General features: G+C 36.4%; 1 protein-coding gene across 14 annotated transcripts in view; it reads right to left on the bottom strand.

The window, feature by feature from the left end:
- Nucleotides 1-11,021: 11,021 nt before the first annotated feature.
- Nek10 (NIMA related kinase 10) overlaps nt 11,022-25,384 on the bottom strand; it is a 271,741-nt gene continuing 257,378 nt past the window's right edge. For 8 of the 14 annotated variants that reach the window (XM_013077058.3, XM_021238701.2, XM_021238702.2 and 5 more), the window contains 4 exons: nt 24,026-24,078; nt 23,889-23,944; nt 23,227-23,317; nt 11,022-17,200 (listed from right to left, as the gene is read on the bottom strand). In XM_013077058.3, coding sequence (XP_012932512.1) covers nt 23,233-23,317; nt 23,889-23,944; nt 24,026-24,078 — 194 coding nt within the window. In that variant the 3' untranslated portion in view covers nt 11,022-17,200; nt 23,227-23,232. The remainder of the gene's footprint in view (nt 17,201-23,226; nt 23,318-23,888; nt 23,945-24,025; nt 24,079-25,384) is intronic. The other 6 variants (XM_021238706.2, XM_013077055.3, XM_087182191.1 and 3 more) reach the window with 4 other exon arrangements.

The following is a 25,384-nucleotide window of genomic DNA, read 5'->3' as shown; positions in this document are numbered from 1 at the left end:
ACCCTGAGTTATAACCCAACATATTCATACCCTAATGGAAATTCACCAACAAATTCTTACAGCCTAACCCCTCAGCAATTAGGCCAAATGTGCTCCAAGATCCTATCTCAGGATCCAGCCAAAGTAAAGCTCAAACCTGGAATAGCCTAGACAATTTTCCTTTCTGTTTTCCCTCTCTCCTCTCCTGGGAAAATGGACTCAGCAAGCAACTAGATTTGTAGAAGCAACCACAGGGCCAACTCAGTAACAGCTGCAGTCATGCACTCTCAAGTCCTCAGAACTCAAAGTTTCTAACAGATGGTTTATCTGCAGGAATATTGAAGAGAATCTCTTTGTCCTTTGGGCAAATAAAGCTCTTTCTTATAAATGGAAGAAAGGAAATAACTTCATGTAATCACTAATGAAATAAGACATGTCTCTGTGAATGTGGTTTAAAAAAAATTAAAAAGTTCTTTCCAGTCTAAATAAATGTTGACAGCTTCCCAGGAGTAACTGCATCCTATTGAATAAACAGAGAACATGTGAAAAATTAACACTTTTAGTTTTCTTAGCAAGCAGTAGTTTTTCTTTTTGAGCCAGAAATGAAAAACAATTTTGATACCATGATGTAATCTTTGGCTTCAGCAGTTCATATTTCCTTTTTCCCCTGAAGTAAATTCTAGTGAGAAATTGGTAGAAGTAAATAATAGGATTAGATTGATCCAAATCAGCACTAAAACTTTTTATTATGAATAAGAATGACTGGGATCCTCTTAAAATACAGATTCTGATTCTGATTCCATAGATCTGAAGTATGATCAGAAACTGCATTTCTAACGATTTCACAGGCTATGCTACTGCTGCAGCAGGACCACACTGTGAGGGCAATGACCTAAAATTTTGATTCACAGGCTCAGTTCTCTAGAACAGGGCCTTATCTTTTTGCCTATTTTCTATCTAACCACTTTCATTCAACAAATCCATGAATATTTTAATTTCTACCCCACCAACGCACTATAAATTCCAAAATCTTAATATCCTGTCCAAAACATGAACCTACCTGGATGTCTCTCCATTTGACATTGCCAAAATTATACTCCTTATTCTTTCCATTACCTCCTATATTTGCTTTTTTTCCTTGGTATTTTTTTCACATACAATGGCACCACACCCCATATATATAACCAAGCCAGATACTCATGAGTCAGCCCATTCTACTTCCTTCGCTTTTTCTTTCATCATTTATTAATCTGGCATTTTATTAACCAACTTTATTAAGGTATAATTTACATCAAATGAAATGCATCTATTAAAGAGTACAGTTCAGTACGTTTTTACAAATATACATACATTTGCATAATCACCACCATAATCAAAATATAGATGTCTATCACTCCAAAAATTTATCTAATGCCTCTTATAATCAATCCCACCTTTCATTCCCCCTAATAACCACTGATCTGTTTCAATGACTATAAGTTTACCTTTTCTAGAGTTTCTTATAAACAGACTCATTACAGTATATGCTCTTTTTATCTGGTATTTTTTATTTAGTGCAAAGCTTTTAAAATTCATTTGTATAATTAGTTTGGGAATTTATATTGCTGTATAGCACTCCATTGTATAAATTTTCTCATTCTGTTGGTAACCCTTGAATATGTGAAAAGTCACTATTTTTTCTATTGCCTAGAAAAGGAAAGAACAGTGGATCTGATCACTCCAATATTAAATGCAGTGCAAGTTTATCTTGCACATATCAAGGAAAGCCAAGATCACACACAAATTCAAATACTTTCAAGTAGGATCTTCAATAATATTAATGTCAGGTGTGTGTGCTTGCTTGTAGATAAGTGCGTGCTTATCCACGTATGTGTTTAGACTGCAGCTGACAAATGGAGACATGAGAGAAATGCCCTCACTCATTTCTGCTTCTTATTTTAGACTTCCTCCTTCCCTGCAGCACAGGGAGAGTTAAGGATACTTCAAATTAAGTGCCCAGCATATACTGTATTAGTTTACAAATCAGACTCTAAGGGACTTCAGGCTTGGATACAGAACTAGTCAGAAACATAACATGCCAGGCCCTGGCTAAAGAGGAAACTAAAACAGAAGAAGCTACAGCCCAAACTCTACCCATTACAAACTTCATTTTCCCAGAAAAGGTATCTCCAGATGCCAGCATTTGGCTCCAAAAGACTAGAGCTGATGATTCACGATTGACATTATGATAAACTCATTAGAGATGAACACAAACTACAGAATCAAACCACAGTGGGCATCTCTGAACTGCCTCCACAAGCTCCTTACTTTAATGAAGATGTTTTCATGAGGACTGTGGTGTGAGGTGAACTAAAGAACAAGAGCATAGGGGCATGGAACACCTCTTAGTCTCTGTGTCCAGCAATTTCTAAGACTACAAATTGGAAGCTCAGTAATAGAGCACGACTCTGGGCCAAGCTCCATGCAGTTGTCCATGTGATTGTAAATTCTCCTGCTATGTGAGTGTGGCTTTATAGATAATAAGCCATAGAAACTATGGGAAGAGTAACACCTCTGTTTCAGCTGTTATTACAAGAAGAGTTTCTCTATTTAGAAATGGAAAAAACATGACAAAGATTATCAAAATCTTTTTAAATGATTGAAAATAAGTCCATTAACCCAGAAAATTCTAATTCTCAAAGTGTTTCCCAGTAATATGTAAAAATACAAGCAAAGAAAAGGATGTTCAGCCCACTGTTTCTTATAATGGGAAATAATCTAAACCAGGGAATGAGTTAAACATCCCTCAATAGGAATTAAAGACAGATACTATAATGAAATGTTGCCCAAATATTAAAACATGATGGTGCAGATTAGATTGTCAGAAAACTTTTTCTCTGAAGGGCCAATAGTGAATATTTTAGTCTTCATCAGTAGGATGTTTTTGATGCAACTATTCAGCTCTTCCACTGCTGCTCAAAAGCAGCCAGAAGCAAAACATCAATGAATGTTATTTACAAAAACAGACTGGACAGGATTTGGCCCTTTGGCTATAGTTTGCTGAAACCGTGTGGCAGATCAAATTTTTTGACATACAAAGATGCCAATAAGGGATCAAAATCAATAATATTGATTTTAAAAACCAGGTTAGAAAACATGTATCTTTAAATAATAATACCAACAAGATACAAGCCTTAAAAAGCTCTGGATAGTAGAATTATGAGTGTTTTGGGTTTTTTCTTCCTTGTACATATTTTTTCACTACTTTTTGTATTAGTCACATTCCTGTCACTAGGCAAAACACCAACACCTGCAACATAAAGCAGGAGAGGTTTTTTGGATTACAGTTTCAGAAGATTCAGTCCAAAGGCAGCTGGCTCCAAAGCTGGAAAATCATGGTGGAAGGGTAGGGGAAAGCTGTTCACTTCGGGGCAATCAGAAAGCACAGAGAAAAAGGAGGCATCTGGAGCAAGAACATAGCCTTCCAGGTCACATCCCTAGTAACCCACACCTCCAACCAGGCCCCAGCTTTTAACAGCTCAAGAGGTACTCAAAACACAAATGGATGAATACAATGGTAAGTATAGAGCCCCATGATCCAATTACCTTCCAAATATGTGAGACTGTGGGGGAACATTTTCGATCTAAACTATAACACCCTCAAAGAAGGGAAAATAAACAAAAGTGAAAATAAACAAAAAATACTCTAGAGAAAAACTGTTCTAGTAACTAGTTAATAATGGAATTTTTTAAATCATCCAGTTTTTGCCACTGTCATCCAAATTAGAAGCTGAAAGTGCGGCACTGTCACCAGCCACAGCAAAAGGTTAATGTGCTTTCATGAAACAAGCCTAACTCAGTCCATTACTGGAAAAGTAGGACTTCTCCAAAATATCCTTCCAAATTCAGCCTGGGATGCTCCCCTATCTGCCTCATCTGTGTTCTCCCACAAGTTTGAAGTGATGTGACACACTGTACATTTCTGAAGACTGCAGAGTCAAGCCTTAATACTTCTCTTTGAGCACCTCTTGCAATAAAAGTCCACAATTCAGAGACTCTGTGTCACAGGAAGGTTAGCTGTTCACAGACAGTAGTTTCTGCCTTAAGATGCCTATCAAAGCAATAATGTTTAATAGGACTTTGAAAGTTGTGGCCAGCTGCTTGCTTACTCAGAAAGTTGTTGTCATTGGTTGTTTCCCAAAGTCTGCTAAATTGTGGCCACCACAGGACATGGGCATTTTCCATTCTCAACCTCAGCAGAGCTCAAGTTTATAGAAGTTTATATTCAAATAGTATGCCAACTAAAAAAGAACTATATATATAATTTTTTTTAACCTGCAACTTAAGTTGACAACACAGCTCATTCCACAGAGAAAGGATAGAATTTATGGTAGGATTTGATTTATGAGTAAAGTAGTTTAATGCAACATTGCCTTACCATTTAATTTCTCTTTTAAAGACATGCCTCTTGCTCAACAAAAGTATCCATAATTTTTGTCTGGGGCTATAGTGTCTATGATCTAAGATGAGAATGCAGGCAGAAGAGAGGCCAGGCTGCAAGCAGGGAGAGAGCTACTGCTTAAACACTGCATCACTCCCAGTGAGTTTCAGTGAAGACCAAGTTGTTCATTATGTAGGGAGTCAGAGTCCTGAGGCAGGAATGACAGCTCTAACATTTTCACCAAGCATTGTTATCCTCATCCCTCGATTCCAGCTTCTTCTTTGGGCCTCTTGGGAACCTCTAATGAGCTCTTCACCTGGCAAGATTCCTATTATAAACAGAGTACAGGCTCGCAACTGACTTCTGTGAGATAGCTTACCTTTTACCCCCTGTGCTCCTTCTTCAGTGTGTTACGCACTTAAAAAGGAACTTTTTGATGTACAAAAGAGTGTTTGCATTGTTCAGTGAAGAAATCTGTGTTGGGAAAGAAATCAAGCCAGAAATAGTAAGGGGGAAGGAAATAAAGGAAGGTATGGAGGTCAGGGGAAGGCCTTGTCTCTCATGTGATAGACTGATAATTTCTTTTTTAAACCTGCTTTGAGCTTGGAGTGGTTGAGAATCTAGACAGACATGAAATGCTATAAAAATCTTGATGTCTAGTAGGGTTGGGGATATAGCTTACATGTTATACCCAAATCACCAGTAAATGGGCATTCTGAGTATGTGTGAATACAAAGTCATGCTTATATAGAGACTATTGGAAAACTATGATTATGGTGCAAAAAGAATAGGCTTAAAAAGTCAGGCCGTTGAAATGCTGGCCAGAAGTTATCTCTAACATGTTGTGCAGGGGAAATAGCTCAAAGGCCAAAAGGAAGGATAAGCACTGTCTACTAGGGAAGGTGCATTTGGCAAAGGCTAAAGAGTTTGACCCACTAATTCTCAGTTACCAGTAATTCCAGCAACCTATACTTCTCTCTTCTATGTAAACTGAAACTTTTCTTCAAATATTGATCTCTTTAACATTTAACAACTATTGATTGAGTCCCTTTATTCCTTGCTACTCAAACTCAGGTTCATGAAACATCTGCATGCATACCACACAGATGGTGGTTACAAAAGCAGAATCTCAGGCCCCATCCCACCCCTTCTAAATCTAATCCTACATTCTAATAAGATCCACAGGTAATCAGTATGCATGTTATAGTTTTAGAAGCAGTAGACTATATGATGAACTTTTGTCACATGAATAAATAAGAGTGCATGAACATTGTTTGTCTTACTAGAGGACCTCAGACAGGATAGCCCAAATTTGCTGTGTTTCCATAAGAATTCTCATCCAGTACTGCCAATTTCCCCAAACCCATAGTCATATAGGCAGGCTGAGCATTACAGCACTCTGGGGCATTGGAGGTACACCAGTACAAAACTGGAGTGTATGACCAGAAATTTTGACCTATTTAAACTGAATGGGGATTAGGGGGTGCCGCTCAAACTTCATACTGCCAACATGGGCTTGATGTGGATAAGCCCTCTCCAAGACATTACTCTGGCAACAGAGGCTGTGACTTAGGTACCAGGAAGTGAATTTGTTTCGGATTCAGCCAAAGGGTTGGAGGTCAATGACTCAGCTAGGACCTGGGTTAGAGTCAAGCACTGATACTGAAAGGTTAGATGGCAGGCCAGCAGAGGAAATCTTGTAGGTGCCAAGGGCTCTGCCAAACAGGGAAAGGAAGGGAAGGGAAGGGGAGGACAGGAGAGGGGAGGGGAGGGGAGGGGAGGAAAGAAAGGAAGAAGGGAAGAAGGGAAGGAAAAGACTAGTCCAGCCACACTTTTAAAGCTAAATAGTTTAAGCTTACATTGATTTGGCCATTTATGCCTTTCCAGCGCCTAAGGAAATTAGGTCCCAGAATGGATTTGATAGGCAATGTTGCCAGGAAAATTGATGGACAAATGAGAAGTAGGACAGGTGTTGGGAGCAATTCTACATAATTTTGGGGAAATTCATTTCCCAATTAACATCATGATTAGGCCTAGTTCTCCTGGCTACATGCCAGCGATGGCAAGTGGAGACACAACTCCATTTTTGCCTCTGGTCACAGCTAAGACCTCAATGGTCTGGTAATGCTGTGATGCTCCAGGGCAAGATTACACCAGCTGAAGACATCCTGGGGAGGAACAAAATCTTTATCTGCATAGTTCCTCATTATTCTAGGATTTTTGCCTCTGCTGCCCTCTGAGCCACCTGTTATATTTGTTTCTCCTGATGCACTGAACTCTGTCCTGAATCATCTGTTACATTTGTTTCTCCCGATGTACTAAATAAAGGTGTGGCAAGTTCAGGGTCTTTCATATTTGCTGCCCAGAGCAGCACTGATCAGGCCCAAAGCTCAGCTTCTTCTCTAAGTCTCATTTTTCTATCTTTTCTGTCTAATAAATTAATTCGCCTTGGGCTGTCATGGCTCCCAGGAGACTAGGACTTACTGCAGAGGTTCTAGTAATGTCCCCTTTCCCTGCTCCCTACAGACAGGGACAAGAAGGAAGCCAGGCTGAGGTCCCTTATGAGCCACAGACCCCTGGAGGGCTCTCAGTTCTGCAGGGAAAGCAGGAGGCCCTGAGGAGACACCGCATAGTGCCCCAGTCAGAGGGTGCTGGAGTACACATTCCTGTGCACCTGCCCTTGGTTCAGGGCCGTCTCTGGAGACAGCAATTTCCAGGTGTCATTAATGATAGCTTTGAAGGGCAGTTCTAACAACCAAAGTACAGCTCTTATCACATGGGCAGACTTGTTGCTGGGAAAGAAAGTAGCCCAGGAGATGAGTGTACAGAAGTGCTGAAAAGGTCCAGGGGACCTGGTGGAGCCCCAGGCACAGGGTGCTAAAGGCTGACATTGAACCAAGTGCCTTAAGTTTATTTCAGGTCTATTTCCTGCCTTGAGCTCATGCCCAATAACCTTTTAAAGTAGAATCCACTATGATCTTCATGACTCAGGTGTAGAAGGTAAGGCCTAAGAGCTAAGCCATGTGCCTGAGTCTCAATTGGTAGAAAGTCAGGGAGCTGGCATTTGAACTCAAGTCTTATGAGCCAATGGCTCAAACTCTTAATCATGTTTACTTAGTTATTATGTTATGTACAAATAAATTTAGGGATTTCTAGTTCCTTGATTCCTGAATAATTCACAATATGAGTACTGATATTTTCATGAAAACTACAACTATTTTCCTGGATTATATAACAACCTTTTTCATATGCCAGAGAAGGTTAAAATATCTATGGCAATGTTGTATGGCTTAAGAGATAAAACCAATTTAGCTATTTGATCTTTGACAAAGGGGTCAAAAGCATATACTGGAGGAAAGACAGGCTATTCAACAAGCACTGCTAGGCAAACTGGTTATCTGTTTGCAGAAGATTGAAACTGGAGCCTTATCTCTCACCACATACATACTAAATTGAAATAAAAATGGATCAAAGATCTAAACATTAAAACAGAAACATTAAACCTACTGGAAAATAAAATAGGTAAAACACTAGTAGACATACTAGTAGACATAGGTGCCGGAAAGGATTTTTCTAAATAGTACCTCAGTACCACAAGGTATAATAGCAATAATTAACAAATGGGATTATATCAGACTAAAAAGCTTTTGTACAGCAAAAGAATCAATCAGTAGAGTGAAGAAACAACCTAAAGAATGGGAAAAAAATTTTGCCAGCTATTCCTCCGGCATCTAGAATATACAAAGAACCCCCCAAAATTAAATCACCTAAAAATTAAAGATCCAGTCAAGAAATGGGCAATAGAAAGGAGCAGACACTTCACAGAGGAAGAAATACAAATGGTCAATGAATATATGAAAAAATGTTCACCATCTTTGACCATTAGAGAAATGCAAATTAAAACAACTCCAAGATTCCATCTTACGCCAGAAATCAATTTGTAAAAATCAATCATTTGGAAATCAAACAATAACAAATGCTGGGGAGGCTGAAAAAGGTGGTGAAAAAAGAATTCTCCTTCCTTGTTGTTGGGAATGTAAGCTACTACAACCCTTAGGGAAATAAGTATGGAGATTTCTCAAAAAATTGAAATTAGAAATTTCATATGACCCAGCTATCCCCCTTCTAGGTACAGTATCTTCTGCAAAGAGTTTAAGACATCATACTTCAGTGAAATATGCATACCAATGTTTATAGCAGCACAATTCATAATAGCCAAATCCTGAAAGCAGCCTGTATACCCATCAACAGATGAGTGGAAAAAGAAAATGTGATATCTATATATAATGGACTACTGTGTGGCTGCAGAAATGACAAATTTGAGACATTTCTAGGAAATGGATGCACCTGAAAAATAAACCAGACACACAAACTTAAATACCATATAGTATCTCTCATTTGAGTGAGGAAAGTACAAATAAAGTGAATAAAAAAGGATAGTTAGAAGAGGACAAGGGGATGGATCTCCTGCAATAGAGAAGAGGACCAATGGAAAAAGGGTGAGGGGTGAGGAGGAGGGAGAGAGGAAATAAAAGCAAAGATATGCCATGTACAGGAGCCTAACTTCAATTAATGTAAACATTATATGCCATAACATAGGCTAATATAAAAAATATAAACAAGAATGAAAATTGGAATAGGGAAACTGGAGGAGGAGGGAGGAAGGAGGGAAGAAGGGAATTTAAAAAATAAAGAAATGGGCTGGGGATTTAGCTCAGTGGTTCCAGCGCCTGCCTCGCAAGCACAAGGTCCCAAGTTTGATCCCTGGTACCAAAAAATAAAAAAATAAAGAAACAAGCTGTAGTATTATACATGTAACTATTCCTCAAGATGATGGTAAAGTACATATAAAATATGTACGAATAAAACAAAATTTAACAAAAAGTGATAAAATCAGTGTATGCACACAAAATTCATGACATGTTAAGACTTTAAATCTGCATTATAGAAGCTTTATATGAAAATTAAAATGAATATGAAATCACATAAAATTTAACTGAATATGAAATTATCCTCATTTTGAGAAGCATGAGATCTTTAAGTAAATCCTTTATTCATGGCCTATGAGGTCTTTTTGTAAGATTGTAGTTTGTAGCTATGTCAACTCATACTCTACAATTCGCTTATTTAATTCCTGTTTTCTGCCGTACAAACATAATTGATGAGAACAGTCAATTTTTACCCATTTGATAAAGAGGTAAAATAAGAATAGCAACCAGATTGTACAACCAGAGTTTTAGGAATCTGAAGCATGTTTACTGTGATGCACTTTAAACTCCCCTGGCTTGTGGAGGAGGAATAAACTTCCTCCTGCTTCCCCTGCCAGTGGCTGAGGCATGTCTGTCTATCTGCTGGGTTTAACATGTCCTTCAAATAGCCTACTGGGGACACCTAACCTGAGTCTGGAATGGAAAATGCCAATGTTCTGAATGCAGGTCCTGGCTCCTGAGCCCATTCTCACGAATCTGCCTGACACAATTCTCCCTTTGCCGGAGCCCCTCAGGTAGGCTCCACAATCTAGGCTATGGTAATGTGACAGTGTAGTTGCTATTGCACAGCCAATTTTTCAAGTCTCCCTGTCGTTGTGCTTTTTGGTATTTCAGTCTGGGGCAGGCATACACCCTGGTGGCCTCTGTGTTCCCCGCCTTTGTATAAGCCCCTCTCCTCGAATATAAACTGCACCTGTGCCTTGCTTATCACCATTAGAAAATGATAAAAGTCAGGGTATAAGATTCTGTCTGGGCAGACTGGAGAGGAGATTCTTCTGAGGAAACTGAAGCAGTGAGCTGCCAGGATATGAACTGTCTATGGACAGGGCAACATGGCGGGGGACCGTGGGCAGCAGCACTTAGTTACTGAGGACTCAGTCCTGTGAACACAAGCTTGGAAGACATTCCAAGACTGAGATGAGACCCCAGCTCTAGCCAACACTTCGATGCCAGCCTGTGAAATCCAAGTTGTGCTCAAACTTCCAACTTAACAGAAACCATGAAAATACATGTTTCAAACTGCTTAGTTTACAACAATTTGCTGCAGGACAATAGAAACTCGATGCATTTAAATACAGGAATTCTGAGCTTGACCATGAAATTTGCTTAGGCCAATGGAAATGGAGAAAACTGGACACAAGTTGTGGCTTGACAACATAGTTCTGCATTTATTTTTCAATGTTTCCTACTGCCATGAAAATGCATCTGGGCTAGATTCCTGCAGAAATGGTGAGAGATGCCTGAAGAGAGATGTGGGAACACTTGCTGCCTCTGGGTTCATCGTAGCTCACTCAGACACTAACCAACATGCCTGCTGACCACAGGCACAGAAGGAAACCTATCAGGTAACAGCACAGCTCAGTTCAGACCAGCAAAATACCTAAGAAATAATAAATGGTTGTCATCATAAACAACCAAGTTTTGAGGTGCTTTGTTGTCTGTAGCAATAGATAATTACTATAGGAACCCACTGACTACAGCTGAGAGAGTTTACATACATACATGACTGCCTGTTTGGAATTTTTTTAAATCAAAAGACTTAAAGGCACAAAAGGAGAGATGGGTGGCTAATGAGAGGAAAGAGAAGATCATTTGCTAAAAACCCTCTTGACAAAAGAGAAATCATTTCCCTGTAACTTGAAAATACATTTTTTAATTTCCTTTAGTATTTTACACAGCATCTTTAAGCAGTAGCAAAAATAAAATTGTACACACATTTGATGTAAGTTCATTACAGAAGCATTTCTGTTTTCTTCTTTTCAGGGCCATGGTCATTTAGAGTCTGGCTGTGCTTATGCAGGAATATTTTTGGAGGTCTGAGACAGACAGAAAACATGTGCAAAAGAGTAGATTATCCCCCTGCCTTCCATATCTCATACCCCTACAGAATTACAGACGTCCTTCTGATGACACACAGGCTCCTGTAGGAAATGGGACAATCTGTTCCTTGGGTAGATACAGGGGCTGGGCAATTGCAGGAAGGGGAATCCAGTATGGGAGCTGCTGAAACAAACAACAAGAAACTATGCTATCTTAGAGACAAAGGGGAAAGGCACATCAAAAGTACTTTTGCGTTCTGTAGGCACAAGCTTTGCTCATGGACGCAGGCAGTCCAGCAAATAGAAGCTCTGGGTGACTTTAGATCAGGGGCTTTGCTTCTTCCCAGAGGATAGCACTATTCTTTTTGACCCTCACAAACTCACCACTGGGAGTAATTCGATATAGGCAACATAATTCAGTTTTGATTCACTAAATGTCAGTGAACAAAATGTAGTCCAAAGATTTTTTATGTGACTTTATGTGACTTTTGTTACCCAGTTTGGAAGAGAAAACTGATGGACTATCTCCACAGCCTAATTATCAATTGGTTTCCCTGCAGACAAATAAAATACCTTGCAGTGTTTCTTTTTCTAATCTTGCTAAATGCAGGCATATTTAAATATGCCTGTTTTTAGCCATTTAATATTTCTTGTAAAATTTTCATTGTCAGATAGAATGGACCTGGGGCTATGGCTGAAAGATAAGGAGGAAAACATAGTCCCTGGGGCAGAACAACATCATTTATTGGCAGATAAAACTGCTTCTTTGGAGCTGGGGAATGTAGTTTAGTAATACTACATGTGCTTAGCATTCACCAAGGCATGAGTTTAATCCCCAGAATCAGAAAAAACAAAAACTGCTTCTTTGAAGAATATAAAGTCTTTGGAATACTTCATGGGATGCTGCCTTAAGAATTCTGCCAACATGTTACTTGGGGATCTTTGGGGGCTTTCTGCTACTGTTTGGGTGGTCCCATTCTTGTAATGGTGCCCAGCTAACAATCCAATAAAAACTGCCCACTAGAAAAAGATCTGCTCAGCTGCTTCCAGGAGGCCCAGCAATATGAATCACCCATGTTTCTGGAGCTACGTAAAAGCTTTGGCTTGCCAGTCACTCCACTCAAGTGAACAGCTGCTGGCCTAATCACTCACCTTCTATTTGCCCTCCAACTTCTTAAAGAAGATTTTATTCCAGAATTGTTTCACTTTCATATCTTTCATCTTTTAGGGATGGCCCTCCTGGGTACTTACGCCTATTCACCCCTAATCCAGACTCATTTCCTCCAAAATTCCCTAAGGTGTAAAGGAAACACAGTAAACAGAGAGGATCCAGGTTTTAGCTGAAGCTTCATAGCCACTCAAAAACAAGATTCTTTTTTCAGGATCTTGACTTGAAATGTAGACCTATATTATAAGTTAAAAAGGTCATTCTATAAGTAATTTTCACAGTCCAATTTGAAAGTGCTAGGACTTTAAAGTACTTCTTCATTTTGGTTTGTCATTTTTGGTACATACTTTTCTCTACTTCTGTGATGGGACAATTCTTTACAGGCTTGCAACAACTTCAGCTAATTTTTCATGTGTAAGCTCACCTTATCAATTTCAAGAGTCTATCCGGAGTTCTTGATTGTCTGTCAATATGACAGTTAGCCATAATTTTCCATAAAGATAAAACTCTTATCTTTGTTCAGGGGAAAAAAAGATAGGCGACCTCTGGATTACATTTAAATACTCAGGTATGTGCTCTAACACAATTCTGTTAATTCTAAGTTCAGTAGCTGGTTACAATGCAAAGTGAGAGAAAAAGAGCAACTCCCTTTTAGAGGAGTAACCTTAGTTTTCAATTAAAAGTGCTCATCTGCTTTTAGGATTAAATCAAGAACTATATTTAAATTTTTTATATTATTAATCAAATGCTGCATAATTATAGTAAAAACTCCAGCATACCTTTTAGAAGAACTCCACTGTGATTTTAGAATGTGTCATCTTCCTTTTTAAAAATAACTGTTGTCCATGGATCCAGGAGTCTTAATGAATTAGCAATACCCATCCATCACTTATAAAAATCATAAGCTCTTTCTGTCCCTCTTGCAAAACTTGAAATAACATCATAGCAGGACTATAATCAGCCATAACAGTCACATTCACAATGTGCAACTGAGCTATAATGACACATATAAAAACTATTTTACCACAAAGTTGTTTCCCTGAGACATTTGCGTCTGCCTATCAATATAAAAACAGCACTCAGGGGTAAGTGTAAGTTAGCAGCACATTTCAACTGAACAATAATCCATCCAAAACTGTCACTTTCCAGCATAGGACAACTACCACAATCTGAAACATATCATATAGGTACATATAAGATGTGCTTGTTATCCCATTCAGTCACTGAGCATGAAGAATTTCATGTTTGGACAGAGTCTTTGGAAACAATAAGCTTCCCTTTCTCAGGTCACCATCATAGCTTCATCTCCAGGGTACTGAGAAGCTGTTTCAGCCCACATTGCTTTACTTTGCCTCTCCAGTTGATGCTGGTGCTCATTAATTTAAAAAAAAGTAAAAGGCAAACAATAAAGGTTGCTTCAAAAGAATTTTTCCTCCCTCCCGTCAGACAGAAGCTGAAGTCATTTCTAAAGGAATCCATCATATTTACTGTTCATGGTGCCTCACTACTCCAAAAAGAGAAGAGAGAGAGAGAGAGAGAGAGAGAGAGAGAGAGAGAGAGAGAGAGAGAGGGAGAGAGAGAGAGAGAGAGAGATAATGTGTTTTGTTACTCAGCAAATAAAAAAGAGGAGTGTGGGTTGTGTGCACATTAATACTGATAGAATTGACTACCCAATATTATTGCCTTCACACATCTTAAACATAAGTTGTGATTAATTGATAATATTGCTGGAATTGCCCATAATCAGCCAGCCTTGCATTTATGTTTGAACATCAAAATTCATAGCATTTAATGAGTCATGGATGGTACCCATAGAAGAGCATAACTTCGTCAGTTATACAATTCGAGTAAAGTCCACAACAGTGTTCTTAAATTATATTCTGCTTTAGAATGCAAAAAAGCACAGTGGGCACATCATCCAGTGGCACAAAAATGTCCACATTAAACATAAGTAACCATTTCTTTAGGCTTCTGAAATTCATCCACAGGTAGTGGGCCCAAGTGTCCATGTTCCTGTTCCTGAAAACCTGCACTTAAAGACTGCACATCTGGAACAAGACAAAGTTAAAAACCAGAAAGTAAATATCCCCAGGCTGCAGTCACTTCCCTGAGGATGGAATATTTTGCTTTTAGAAAGCAAATTAAGGTTTCAAGTACAATCAGATAGAGCTAGTTTGTCAAAACATAATTAACTGAAGGATTTGTGTATCAAAAGTTATCTGAAGAGACTAACTCAAATTCCATCCCATACAAATATTCGGTCACTGGGTCACTGGGAATTAAATGGATTCAATTAATTCACAGGAATTTCATCCCACAACAAATCATTAAAAATTATAAAAGAGGAAGAGAAAAAAATTGAAGGCAATCAAGAAAAGATGATGAGGCCAATTAAGCTTAAGTAACAATTTCTTTGTTCTAGAAGACATTTTGTCAGGCACATAAAAACAAATAGGCCATTCTTTCTTCTTATTACTATTGTGAGGGGATGTGCTGTTTGTCTTGAAGGTTAGAACCTGGTGGTTTTTTAGAAGCTGACTTCACTGTTGGGATGTGTCTCCCTATAGGAAATTGTTCCCTTCCTACTGCCTAACTTTTTCTTAAAGACATTTTCAAGCACTGCGAAGATGTGGATTCAGTGTTTGTGGTAGCTTCAGGGAGAATTCAAACAGAGTACTTTCATTATTTTAGCAAAACAATGCATCTATCAGCATGGTAGATGGCCCTGAAGCTATTGTTGAAAAGGACTTTCCTTTGCTTGTTTTTGTTAACTCTTACTAGCTTCTAGGAAAATAAATGCCATTCATGTGTCTTGAAAGAATTAGTAATATTTTCCTTCCTTTCTGATTAATAAAGTCAAAAGTATGCATTTTTAAATACTTCAAATAATTTAAATAAATCACTGGGTTTTTTCTTACCAAGGCATAATTCCTTGAATACTACTCTTTTCTAAATTCTGTTTACTATAAACTACCATTTGAGAAAAAAACTCCATTATAAAAGTAAATAAATAAATAAATAAATAAATAAATAAATAAATTTTTTAAAAACTCCATTATTCAAACTTTCACCCCTTAGCTTAGTTTATTCCAAGTACTGGCTTAGAATTACTTCTTAATGAATTAATAAATCTATCACAATTAGAATTTGTCCCACCAAAGCCTGTGCCTCCTGCAAAGGAAGAAATGTTCTATTTCCATACATTTAAAAAAAATACAAAGAATGATAATGCAGGCTCAAATTAAGTTCAAATAGAAATAAAATTTTGCCTGAATATATTAGTAATATTTGCATATATGGACGAAATTGGTTTGAAAGTTGAAATTGAACATTTTCATTACTGTATGTGTATCTATTATTTAAAATTAGTGTATTTTAGTTATTAATTTGGCTTAAAGACAAAGAAAGATTCATTGGCAACCTTCAAAGGCATTAACGCATGATTAAAGGAAATCTGGATATCACTTAAATATTAAACATACTAATTTAACAAGAGTATATATATGAAACAGAAAGGATACATTGTGTTAGCCACTGTAAATATATTAAATTAAATTTTTTTAATCATGCTAAAATATATCAATATAATTAAGGACAACAGAGCTCAGTGAGAAGTAAATAAAAAGCATAATTTCAGCCACCAGATTGCAAATTATATAGAATAAACTGTCCTTTAAGTAGGTACAAGTGCAGTTTGCTTTGGCAATGCAGACATTTCTTGACATTACACCAGAGTTATAATAAGCCAGTTGAAGAAGAGCTTAGGCTAATAAAAATCTAGGAAATTCTCTTCATAAGTGCTTCCTACTTAGCAACAGGGACACTATCTGGCATTTTCTTTCTTTGGGCTGTCTCAGTGAGTATAGAAGGAATTTATATTTTATTATATAACTTATTTTCATTTCACATTCCCAAACAATAAACATTTATTTAAAACGTAGGTAATTTTAATAAGACAGACTTAGAATAAGGAATAAAATATCTCTTTCATAGAGTCTATGAACTCTTCAAAGTGCTCTACAAACACTATAAGTTTGATTAGCAGCAAAGCATTAGTCTAACCAAAACCTCTCTCCCCATATATATGTACATATATACACAGTATACATCCATATATGCTATAAATCTAAGTTAAATCTGACAATTGATAATTATTCCCAGATGTTGTGCAAGGTTATAAATACTGTCTACATTGGATCATGGTTCAAGACCACTAGCACCCAAGTGGTTAAGAGAGAACCAATCCTTTCAGTTAAAAAAACACATATTTTGAATATCTTTTAAGATAAAAAAGTTGGGGATACAGTAAATCACCCAATATATCATTCTAGGTCCTATAATTTTCTTTATCTAAAATTATTTTATATACATGGAAGACTAGATGTCTTCCAACATAGTTTCAGCGATCCCGAGTATAAAATGTTTCTTTGAAAAATATGGCTTTTTAAAAAAAACTTGGAGGAAAGTTCTTTGTGTATGGTCCCCCATCCACACACAAAGAGATGAATTTTGCAGCATTTTCTCCCAGGAACACACTGATAGCCCAGTCATCTTGTATATAATTATAGACTGCTGGAAAGGAACTCCCTAGAACTATGACTGTCATATACCCCTGCCCAAGACCTCCTGAATAAAGGTCCTGCAGGCCCCATGGCATTTTGGTCTTTTCTCTTCCACCCCCATCTATCAACATTCAGTCCTTGGACATCTTGCAGCAGTGGTTGAAATCAGAATTTGAACTTCATCAGGAAAATCAAATGCATTCAAAATGCATTTTCATCTTTTGGTTGGGTGATTCTTGATTTGCCATGGATAGGAGTGATATCTAGAAGATTGAGAAATAGAAAGAGTCCTCAGTAGTCACAAATATTGCCACTCGCACATTCAGTTTCAAAAGCTGTGGCTAAGGTACATAAGTAAATAAATCACAATGAATGAAAAATGATTTTATTACTATGAGAACATTTCTAGAAAGCTATCTTTTGCTGAAATCCAGTGCCATAGGAGTTTCTCCCTAACTACAAACTCAGAAAGAACTGATAATCCTTTATACTGCAAAAATAAGTACCCATTCAAAGTAGTTTGAACATTTGAAATAAGCAAATAAACCTTAAAATAAGTATTTTACATGTTCACTGGTCATATAAAAAAATGAAAGTTGATTCAATGTAGATTTCATTTTATCTTACACATTATCATTTCTCAGTGCATATTTCATTATCAGAAATTAAATACTAATGTATATCCCATTCCTTAGTATATTCATAAAGATGATATATTTGCCATCTACTCATTGAGTTATAATCTTATAAAAGTGATAAAATTAAGGCATACTAGGTTGTAACCTTCTGGTAAAGAAACTAAGTGTTTATATACATAAACCGTAATTTTTTTTCCAGTACTGGATATCGAACTCAGGACCTTGTGCTTGCCAGGCAGGCGAGGTATCACTGAGCTACATCCCTGGCCCTATAAAACATAATTAATCATACAATCCTATAAAAAAATAAGAGAAGAGCCTGCTTTGGGATTAGTTATGAGGCTGCTCAGGCCTGTTTTGTTCTTCTTTCATTTGTCTTTCTTTTCTGCCTCTCAGCTCAGTGCTTGCTCCCCTTCCTAGAAGCCCTGAAATAAGAAAGCCCTTGTTTTGGTGAGAGCCAAACAAAAGCCCTTTTGTTTCTGTTACTGTTTCCTTTTCTTAATGTAGCATTTTTGGACCAGAATCATTCTTCACAACTAACTGCCCAAGCATTTTCTCCAATATTTCAACAGTTCCAGAAGTGTTCTCCAAATATAGCTAATAGATTGATGATGGCTTTATCCTAAAACTTTCAGTCTGAACACAGGACCTCTTCCCTAACTAAATATTAGGCCTGCAGTCTAAACTGAAAATGTACTGCATCATGGTTTCACAGTTTAATAACTGGGTGGATGATGAGCATAAGTTTGAAAACAGTTTTAAATTGTAAACTTGAATGATAAAATCATTATGCATGTAATTCCTTTTGAAAGATTCTCAAGCAAGATAAGTTAATAACGTTTTGTGATGATGATGATGTGGATGATAACAAGATGCTGACAATGGGAAGAGTAAGTCTGGGGAGGCCTTAGGAGAGGAATCAAAATAATGCTTCCCATTCCCAACCATCCAGCTAGTATAACTTTTCTCAACTTGTGTTTCATATAAATGATGAGGAAAAACTAGGATAAACACACAAGGTCAATAGAGCTCTTTCCTATAGGACTTCTCAGAGACTTTAATAGAATAATGAATGTCAAAATCCTCCCAAAATATAATATTGTATATTGGGAGTATATTTGGTCATAAAACTTTATTTTCAGTGAATATGTATTATCTTTGATAATATTAGTCAATCTATGGACACTACTTGGGTAAAATATACCACTGATTCTACATATGGAGTCTAAATTTCTCTGCATGTCCTGTGACATTAAATGTGCCTGCGGTGTGTAAAAAAACTCACAACCAGCGGTTCTGATTTATATTCTGAGTTACTTTTACTAGTAAACTTTAAAGTTCTCCTCTAAGACATGTTCTATAGCGCAAGGGATTTAGCTCAGTGGTGCAGGCACAGGGTCCCAAGTTCAATCCCAGGTATCAAAAAAAAAAAAAAAAGATATGTTTTGTCATTGCTATTAGAAAACAAATCAGGAATAGAATGGATATATGGATTGAAAATTTTAATATTTATTTTTATTAAAACATATTTATCATATATATTGATGTGAATTTTAAATATGACTTATTAAAAGTAATTTGGAGATTTAAAAATTTGATGTTATAACCAGGTTACTTAAACTTGATTGTTCAAATCATGCCTTCGTATTCTTTCTATAATTCCAAATATAAGTATGAAGAGTTTTTACATTAGTTACTGAGCATCTTATTATCTGTTTTTTGTAAGAAAATTTGCAATATCTTTTAATAAAGAAAAACCTCTTTAAAATGAGGTATTTTTAAACTTACTGATATTGGAACTAAAAAGCATAACTATAGACAATGAGGATCACAACCCCAGGAAGCCCAGCAGAATTAATTCATTGGGCACGACAAGAAATTAAATGCAAAGGGGGAGAATCCAACAAAAAGAAAAAGTCGTGACAATGATAAGTCAATATGTATCTGTACTGGCTATTTATCATCTTCTTGTGTCTACTTTTTAATTGGGTTTTCTATTAATGAGCTGTAAGAGTTCTTTATATATTCTGGTCTTAGGTTATATGTATTGTAAATATGGTCTGTTTAAGGACTATTTTTCATTTTCTTAATGATGTCATTCAAAGCTCTAAATTTTGATGGAATCTCATTTATCAATTTTTTTCTTTTATATATCATGTTTTTTGGATCCTAGGAAATTCTTGCCTACCCTAAATTCATGAACATTTTCCTTTATAATTTCTTCTTAAAGTTTTATAGTTTTAGTCTTTCATATTTATGTTCATAGATCCTTTCAAGTTATTTTATGTATGGAAATAAAGGGTTGAGGTTAATTTTATACATATGGACACCAGGTGTTCTAGTACCGTTTGCTGAAAACACTATCTTTTCCTCTGCTCTTGAATTGAGTTTATGTTCTATAAAATGTTAATGTTAATCTTTCAAAACTCAGTGGACCATATATGTGTGGTTCTATTTCTAGATTCTCTGTTTTATTCCATTGATCTATATGTCTTAACTTATGCCAACACTGCCTTGATTACTATAGCTTTAGAGGAAGACTTAAAATTAGGTAATAAATGTCTTCCAACACTGATTTTTTTTCTTCTTTTTCCTTTTCTAGGTCCTTTGTACTCCTACATAACTTTTAAATTTCAATATCCAATTCTTCATTTATAGCAAATATACATAGACCTGAATTTTTATATATACCTTGTGTTTTCTAATCCTGCTAAATTCAAATACAAGTTCTAGGGGCTCCTAGAGATTTCTTAGTATTTTTTCTGTAGATGATCATTTCATCTACATATAATGATTTTGCTTCTACCTTGCCAATCATATGCTAATTGTGTATTTTTATTGCCAGACTATTTTGGTTTGGGCCTATGTTTCAAAGTTTAATGGACAGATGAAGAGTAGGCATATCTGCCCTTGTTCCCCACCTTAGGGAGAAAGTATTGAATGTTTTCCATTCATATAAGGCATTTTTGCTAGAAGTATGGAGTACATGTCTTTGGTCTATTGAGAAGGTTCTGTTCTACTTCTAGTCTCCTGATAGCTTTTACCATGAACAGCTGTAGAAGTTAGTACAATACTTTTTCTGCAACTACTGACAGGATCATATGGCTTTTTCTTTTCCTCTGTTAAAATGATGACTTTTGGGGGTGGATCTTCCAATGCTGGACCAACACTGCCATCCCTATAATAAAACCACTTTCTATATACTGCCAGATCTGACTTCTAATAGTTGGTTTTTTAAACATATTTTTATCTATGTTCATACTTTTTTCTTCTATTATCTTTATCCAGTTTTAGGATTAGCACAATGTTGATTTCCTAAAATGAGGGGAGCAGTGTTCCTTCTTTCTTCTGCTTTAAATGTTTGATATAATTTATCAGTTAAAATGTATATGACCCTGTTGTTGTCATATAGGTAGGTTTTCAAGCTAGGAATATACTTTCTTTAATAGGTGCTATTCAAATTTTATATTTCCTCCAGAGTCCGTTTCATTAATTTGTCTTCCAAGGTACTTCTTAGAAGTTGTCAAATTTATTTCAAAACAGATTTTTGTAATTTGTTTTCTATATCCTTTTAAATTCTGTAAAATCTGTGGTAATGTCCTCTAAATTTTGATATTGTCATTTTTAAAATGTACAATTGATATTGTGTAATAGGAAGAAAAGGTCTAAAGGAGCAGGGGAAGTGGGAGGGGTAGGGGAAAGGAAAGAAGGGAAAAGAAAAAATATGAGAAAAGAAAAAAAATGGAAACAAAGTCTTTGCAAATAGGGAAGGGTGGAGGGGGTGAAGGGAGGACAGGGGAAGGGGAAAAAAATAAGAACCAAGATACTCGTGTAAAGGTACAAGATCCCAATGATGAATGTAACTGTATTTTATACCTAAAATGTACCAATAAACTTAATGGAAAAAAATAAAAAGCATAACTGTAAATTCTAGAAAAAGATAATTTTTTAAAATAAGTGAAAAATAAACTCCTTTAAACTTAACTTAGTTTTTGTATTTTATTTTATTAATTTGTTTTTGCATTATTGGGAATTGAATCCAGTTTCTTCATACTGAGCAACATCCTCAAGTCCTTTTTTTTTTAATGTCTATTTTTTAAATTTAGAGATAGGGTCTTGCTAAGTTGCTGAGTTGCTTAGCCTGGACTTAAACTTGCAATCCTCCTGTCTCAGCCCCTCAAAGGGTTCAGATTGCAGTTGTGTGCTACCATACCCAGCTCCTATGGTTTTTTTTTTTTCCAATTTATATTTAGTTGATCTCCTGCAAAAATATGAAGACATCCACTGTCCTTAATCCTGAGTCTTTGAGGAAATGTAGGTAAAATTACAGCAGTCACCTTTGCCCCACTACAAGCCAACAGCACTTGAAGTAAAATGCTGAGAGTCAAGAACCAAGACATTCATACTATCTGCATAAGGGTAGATATACTCAATTCTCATGTAAAAAGTGAAAACTCAAAAATCTCTCCAGGCATAATGGGAGTAGAGTGGTTTTGGAGATGGTAATTTCTGTTAACAATATATCCTTGGAAGATAAGAATTACTCATCATTTCTCTGCAGTTACAAGTCACAACAGAACTAAATTTACAGAGATTGTATTTTAGAAATATATTATCAAGCAAAAAGAGCAAGTAGTTGAATAATCTTATGTGTGATTCATAAGAAAAACCATTGAAATGGAAGAAGAAAAAAATTGAAAACTGAACTAACCTCAAAAAAGAATCTAATTTCCATTTAATGACTTTAACCAGGTGTTCCTAAGCCCTCTTTGTCTTACCCTGGCTACTAGTTTTCTTTAAGGAAGACTTCTGGAATAACTTAAATAGTGGATACAGAATGGCTTTAGTAGTTGGGACTGAATGCAGTTTATTTTTTTTCATGAAAAAAAAACTACTTCGGAGAACATACTCCAAAGGACTGTGCCTCCAAAGACAACCTTGAGCCATACAAGAGGTGTGTGTGAATACTTGCAATCTGATGACTGAATTATGAATGCTCCTTGGGAAAGCCAAGAGGCAACTCATGTGTAATAAACACTGTCACTGCCCAGACCCTCACCCCCACAGCACTGCAAAATATATACTGGCTAGAGTCTCATCTGCCGGTAGTTGATTTCTTCTTTTGAGGATTTCTCTGGCCTCTAGAGCTTTCGCTGTCCTTTACAAAAGGCCAGAAATAGCAGGGAATTTACACTTCCTGGGGAAAGGCCTCAATGACTGATGGAAATTGGAGGATAATGGCCTCAGCTCTCTTGCTTTTGGAGTGGGATAACTCTGAGGCATCTATCCTATACTGGCTCTCAGACTTCCCCAGTGGGACCAAGCTCCAGTGGGATCAGCTTCCACAATGGAAATTTTCTTGATAATGAAATCTTTATTGAATAATCACTTCACCCCCTACCAGGGTCTCCTGGAATCACTTCCCAAACTCCTGCACTCAAATTGTTGGGCTAACTCTGTGCCCTATAGTAAAACTATAAGAATCAGTAACTGGACTTAAACTGATTAAAAAGAGTATATTTTTAAAAGCACCAACAGTTATAATGGAAGATAGTGTGTAACCCCATTAAATCTACATTCCTTACTTAGGGCAAGCAAATGTCAGTACATATTAACAAAGTCTCTTCCCTACTGATATATTTTAAATTCACCTGTAGTCATTCTTTGGCTAGCTGCATTTTCCCCAGCATTCTATGCAAACAGTGGGTAGATTTCAGTGATGAAAATGAATTTTCAGCTCTTCTAGAATGGGACAAATACTTAATTTAAAAAGCCAACCTAGAAACATTTTTTCATTTAATTATATCCAGTATTTTGTGGAATAAATTATTACTGTGATCACTTTTTGTTTCAACAGAGAATACAGCAGCTGCTGCATGCAAAAGATAGGCAACACATGAGGTATGATCAGAAAATATGGTGAACATTTAATTTATTTTTTAAAAACAATTTATCATAATAAAAGATACATTGTCATTAATCCTCTTCAAAAATTTTCCCCTCAATTCAGATATACTTATCCCATTGTTACTTTCCAAAACAAGGGGGAATAAGCAGCACAATGCATTTTTTACTGTAATAATTTAAAAAATTTTTATTTTAAACATTTTGATCATACTGCTTACATTCTACCCACATTTAAATCTAGTTTAAGCAAAATTCTTTTATAAAAATGTTTAAAATGAAAGTTTAAAAAGAAAAAAAAAACTCCTGGAGTTAAAGATAGAGAAATCAAATCTATTATCCCATGATATTATCCCATGATATTATCGCAAGTCATCTTTCACATTTGTAAGCCAACTTTAGATCTCACCTGTTAGATGTAAAATTGTAATAGCCACTTTCTTCAAGGACTTCTTCAATCACAGTCTAAAATTGTAAAACCAATCAGCTCAGTACTGAATTAAAGCAAAAAAATAAAATCATTTAGAAATACTGCAAAAGTCTCACCTGCATCTGTTCATATGTTATTCCCTCCTCCAAATCAAAGCTGGGGGGTAGACCTGAAAGAGATGAATTATGAAAAGTTTGACTTTTGCTTTCCATTTGTTTAGTTATACTTTATCAGCAATTATGACTTCAACTGTAGCAAAAAGAGGTCAATTTCCTAATGATAAAGATGAGACTTAACTTCCAAAGTGTCTTGTATTTGAATACTCAAATTCTTTGTTTCTCTTTAATAATTGGTCACTTTGGGTATGGCCATAAAAGCAACATGAAGATTTAGGAGCGCTGCTGCCAGTATAAATTGACTTTAAAATAGAGCTGTGTGTGTGTGTGCATGCGTGCATGTGTGTGTGTAAGGGCAAGTGAGGAGTGTTTCCAAACACAAAGGACCTAACGGATGAGTTTTTTGATTAAGAAACTCTCATTAGCTCGCAAGGCAAAAAGAGTGAAAATGTCCTAGAAAGAGAATAGTTTCTCATAGGAAGGCAGAAAAAGAGCAAAAGATAACAAAGATCTGACCCTTGCATGTAACTGCTTAGAAAAAAATACATTTAACATCAGAAGACTTATTTTTGATTGTTGGTCTGAATATGATATAGCTGCACCTTACCCATCTCAAAGCAATGTGGACTAGTTTCTACTTGAATCAATCAACACTGACTTGATGTAGAGGCCCAGGAGTTCCTCTACCCCTCTGGAGAGAATAAAGAAAATGAGTTGCAGATTTAAAGCTGAGTTTAAAGGTATTTCCCCCACAGAGCTGGCAGGCTCTGTTGTCTTTGCTTTTGCCATGCCTGCAGTGAAAAGCGCCAACTCTGCTCAGTTCTGGGATGGAAAATCCAGCTGTCCTGGGAGGCATCTATCAGTTCACTCTCAAACTTTTGAGGCTCCTATCAGAGTTCTTCATCCCACTTGCTACCATAAGGAGAAGTCTGGCCCATGGATGAACTCACCTGTCCTGGGGAAGGCTTTGAATTAAGGTGTGCTACGTTCATTTACCAACTCCCCATGAGGAATGTATGTATGTACTGCAAACATGTACAAGAAAAATAATTTTTAATGAAAGGAGCAAGTGACTTCAGATAATATTTTATCTTGATCTTATGAATTTTCCAAGGTCTGTTTTAAATAAAATTCTGTCATGGGGATTAGCTTTATCTTAGGAGTACAAGACTCGGGGACAGTTTGATAATCAAAATGAAATAATTTGTTTAGGCAACATTTACAAAAATGCAAATTTTTCTAAGCTGAAAAGATGTCATCTTCATTTAACTTTAAAAGTTTCATCTCTGTCCATTCCACTGAGTGAAATCACTGTAGTTTATGAGGATTCAACAACTATTTAAGAATTCTGAAACCTCG

Source organism: Heterocephalus glaber, unplaced genomic scaffold (assembly GCF_053883595.1).
Source record: "Heterocephalus glaber isolate CG9 unplaced genomic scaffold, H.glaber_assembly_v1.0 deba00001472, whole genome shotgun sequence".
NCBI lineage: Eukaryota > Metazoa > Chordata > Mammalia > Rodentia > Bathyergidae > Heterocephalus > Heterocephalus glaber.
Note: the sequence above shows the minus strand (reverse complement) of the source record. Positions and strands in the feature narration are given on the sequence as shown.